Raw genomic sequence first — 4,290 nt, 5'->3', positions numbered from 1 at the left:
GACCTCGTGATCCGCCCGTCTCGGCCTGCCAAAGTGCTGGGATTACAGGCGTGAGCCACCGCGCCCGGCCCAATCTCAGTTCTTAAAAGTCTTCGTTTCCAGTTTTTAAAATGCTATCGCAAGGGCTCTCTTTAGAGCACAACAGTGTTAGGGCAACCAAATCTTATTCCTGTGCTGTCCTTGCCTCGCTGTCCTGCTTATGGGCCTGGCCTGTTCATCTACAGAACCTGAAAATCTCACAAATCAAGTCTGACTCCTCATTGACGAAGCCATCCTGAAGTGTATGTGAAGCGGAGCGGATAAAGCTGGAAGCAGAGCGATTTGAGAAACTTCGAGAGATTGGGAACCTTCTGCACCCTTCTGTGCCCATCAGTAACGATGAGGTAGGTGGCTGTGCCCCAGTGGGAGGCAGCCTTAGGTGGCTGCTGTCTCTGCAGGGGCGGGGACGGGAGGAGATCTGTGGAACACTGGCACTCTCTGTCAGAAGCAGGTTCTTTGTATATTCCCTCTGTCCACCAATTGAGAATTGCAGGAGTCAGATCCTTGTCTGATTGGGAAGTAGCAGAGACAGCAGGTAGGAGGAGACTCCTGGCACAGAAATCTCTTCTAAATAGGGCTGCTGTCCTCCACTGCAGTTGCCCGTGGTAGCAGGCGTCTTGTAGGAGGGATCTGCTAAATCAACCTAACCCCCTCACCCACACCCCGCTGAGAAGCTGCAGGTCGAAGGGAAATCTGCATGATAAAGGTTTCCTGCTGAGCGGGAGCTTCCCCTGCACAAAGCTGCTCTGAGCCCAGCCTTTGTTCCCTGACACCCCAGCCGGAGCAGGGCCCATCTGTGCCTCTTTCATTCATTCCCTGGTGAACATTAAACTCACTGCAGGCTGGGGTGTGCAGGAGGCTGCAGAGCACAGACCATGAGCAGACTCAGGAGGTCAGGGCCCCGAGTCCGCCCTCATGTGGCCCTGGGACCAATGAGAGCCTGGAAAAAAAAAAATCTACATTCTCCTCCGCACTCCAGGCAATGTCGATTGTCTGGGAAGAGTTGTCCTTGTGCAGGATTTGAGAGGTAATTTAAAAGGGTAAAAAACAAAACAACAACAACAACAACAAAAAAGAGGCAATACTGTAGACCTCTTGGAAAATCATCATTCCCAGTTTCATGGCTAGAATTACTTCTCCATTGAGTAGCAACATGCCTTCTCTAGTTATGAGACACAGTAGTGTTTAAGTTAAGCAATGACGTCACAAAGCGAAGTTGTTCATGGAATAAAGTTTGGAAAGACGGTGGTTGTAGAATTAAGAAATCATATATCAAGCTTGGCGCGGTGGCTCACGTCTGTAATCCCAGCACTTTGGGAGGCCTAGGCAGGGGGATCACTTGAGCCCAGGAGTTCGAGACCAGACTGGGCAACATGACACAACCCCATCTCTGCAAAAAATACAAAAAAATTAGCCGAGCATGGTGTCGCACACCTGTCTGTAGTCCCAGCTAAGGCTGAGGTGGGAGGATCACTGGAGCCTGGAAGGTTGAGGTTGCAGTGAGCCAAGATTGTGCCACTGCACTCCAGCCTGGATGACAGAGTAGTAAGACCCTGTCTCAAAAAAAAAATAGTAATAATAATTTAATTTAGCCGGGCGCGGTGGCTCAAGCCTGTAATCCCAGCACTTTGGGAGGCCGAGACGGGCGGATCACGAGGTCAGGAGATCGAGACCATTCTGGCTAATCCGGTGAAACCCTGTCTCTACTAAAAAATACAAAAAACTAGCTGGGCGTGGTGGCTGGTGCCTGTAGTCCCAGCTACTCCAGAGGCTGAGGCAGGAGAATGGCGTAAACCTGGGAGGCAGAGCTTGCAGTGAGCTGAGATCCGGACACTGCACTCCAGTCTGGGTGACAGAGCGAGCCTCCATCTCAAAAAATAATAATAATAATAATAATTTAAGAATAAAAAAATAAAATCACATGTCATGTATCTTTCTTTCTTGCTCTGTTTCCTTAGGATGCGGACAACAAAGTAGAGAGGATTTGGGGTGATTGTACGGTCAGGAAGAAGTACTCTCATGTGGACCTGGTGGTGATGGTAGATGGCTTTGAAGGCGAAAAGGGGGCCGTGGTGGCTGGGAGTCGAGGGTATTTCTTGAAGGTAAGAGCTGGGAGCCAGTGAGGATAGGATTATGAAGAAGAAACAAATTTTTTTTTTTTTTTTGGGAGAGACATAACCTACTTAAAGAGGCCCCCAAATCTACCAGTTCTACTCGCCTTTCTGCAAATGTATTGGCAATTAGATGCAATTCTCTTTCTAAAGCAAGAGAGGGCTTATCAGGATTCCATAGAACAAAAGCCACTAAGTGGTCCTCCATAATGAATGTATGTTTTGCTGACTGAATCAGAACAGTCTCTGCCTTTAAGTAGCTCAGTATAATTGGATAGTCAGACAAGTAACAAAGAATCAAAATCCACTGTCAGAAGTACTGTGGTTTGTGTAGGCCCAAAGTGCTTTGAGAACATCAAGAGAATTCTCTTAACTGTGTGTCTGGATAGTTCGCTGGGCTTCAGTGTTCAGAATGAATCTCAAGGTTCAGAAGGTCAGTTGCTGTGATCTGTGGTGTTTTTTTTTGGCCTCCTGTGTGCCCCTGGGTAGTCCTGTTCTGTCGGCCCAGGTGCCTTTGGGTGTCAGTGCTAGCTGAGCATGACAGTGACAAGACCCAGTCACACAGTTCTGTGTCTCTGCTCCTCTAGGGGGTCCTGGTGTTCCTGGAACAGGCTCTCATCCAGTATGCCCTTCGCACCTTGGGAAGTCGGGGCTACACTCCCATTTATACCCCCTTTTTCATGAGGAAGGAGGTCATGCAGGAGGTGGCACAGCTCAGCCAGTTTGATGAAGAACTTTATAAGGTGAGTAGCCTGGGTCAGGTGGCAGAATGACTTCTTAAGTTATGTAGCTTAACTTCAGTGATGCAGAGTGGTGCTGTCCAATAGGACTTTCTGTGATGATGGAAACGTTCTATATCTGTGACTCTTGAGCACTTAAAATGTGGGTGGTACAACGGAGGAAGCACATTTTATATTTTAATTAATTTTAACTTAAACATGTAGCTAATGACTACCATATTAGACAGTGTAGCTGCAGAGCCTCTTTTACCTTTCCCTGGGTAATCTGTATGATGAATCTAAATCAAGTACACTTCAACACCATGAGCTTAGAAAAGAAGCCCATTCCTGGGTGCTTGGACAAAAGGAAATTACAGAAGTGGCACTGATCTCCTAGCCCGCTTCCCGTCTCCTCCCACTCCTAACCCCAGACTGGAAGCTTCCACAGGGTGAGACATACTTGCCTTGGGATGGAGGTGGCTTCCAGTTTGTGGCTCCTTCTCAACCATGGACCGTGTCAGGGAGAGCCAGACAATTCAAGTCAAGGTTCAGAAGGTCATTCTGATCAACTGGCTCTAACACCAATAACAGCACCCCACTCTGTGTTCAGCACTCAAGATTTCTAGAGCGTCTCTGCTAACAGCTGTCCATTGCAGTAGTGTCTACTATTTGTTTGCTCCTCCCTTTCAACTCTTCTGTCAGAAATAGGGACTTAGTTCCTACTGGCTTATTTCCTCTCCAGACAGTGGAGGTAGAGTTAGACAACTGCTGTTGGACTCATCTAATTCATACAGGGAGATAGTTCAGTAATTAGAACAATCTTTCCATTGTTTCTGCTGATGAGGTAAAAGTTAAGTTTTCATTCAAGGCGCACTGGGAAACGAAGTGTTCTCCCTAAACCCTGAGCATTAGTATAACCTTGACCTCCTCCCTCTCTGCTTTCTTTTAACAAAGGGTGGAATGTGTTCCTTTACTGGCTTAAAACCTGTTTTACCTTTTCTTTGTTTTTCTAATTTCAACCCTTAAGATTAGATAATCATTAAAGAACATTAGCAATACCCACTGCAGGTAACACTAGGGAGAAACCTATGTGGAGTATTATGGAAATTGTTAGGTAGCCGGTGCTCCCTGAGTCCTGCGTTCTCCATCTCTTATCCAGACGCTTCTTGGACCCACGGGCAGGAAGAATCACAGGTTTCAATAGTGAAGAATTTTGGCTGGTACTTCTTGTCTGATAAAAACCTCAGTTCTGGAGAATGAATATAGCGCTGCCCAATAGAACTCTCTGCACTGATGGAAATGTTCTGGGTCTGCATGATGCAGCATGGCAGCCATGAGCCACGTGTGACTCGAGCACTGAAAATGTGGCTGATGCAACCGAGGAACTACATTTTAATTTAATTTAATTTGTTTTTATTTTT

The 4,290-nt window shown here is 46.9% G+C and overlaps 1 protein-coding gene across 1 annotated transcript in view; it reads left to right on the top strand.

Annotated features, from left to right (window-relative positions):
* Window positions 1-278: 278 nt before the first annotated feature.
* The window catches only part of LOC105540020 (serine--tRNA ligase, cytoplasmic-like), a gene marked incomplete at both ends in the record, with an annotated part of 16,262 nt that continues 12,250 nt past the window's right edge, over window positions 279-4,290 (top strand). Inside the window, 3 exons of the mRNA XM_011980512.1 lie at window positions 279-383; window positions 1,998-2,141; window positions 2,738-2,911. Of these exons, the coding sequence (XP_011835902.1) occupies window positions 279-383; window positions 1,998-2,141; window positions 2,738-2,911 (423 nt within the window). The remainder of the gene's footprint in view (window positions 384-1,997; window positions 2,142-2,737; window positions 2,912-4,290) is intronic.

Source organism: Mandrillus leucophaeus, unplaced genomic scaffold, assembly GCF_000951045.1.
Source record: "Mandrillus leucophaeus isolate KB7577 unplaced genomic scaffold, Mleu.le_1.0 Scaffold2138, whole genome shotgun sequence".
NCBI lineage: Eukaryota > Metazoa > Chordata > Mammalia > Primates > Cercopithecidae > Mandrillus > Mandrillus leucophaeus.
The sequence above is the reverse complement of the archived record's forward strand: the minus strand, read 5'-3'. Positions and strand labels throughout refer to the sequence as shown.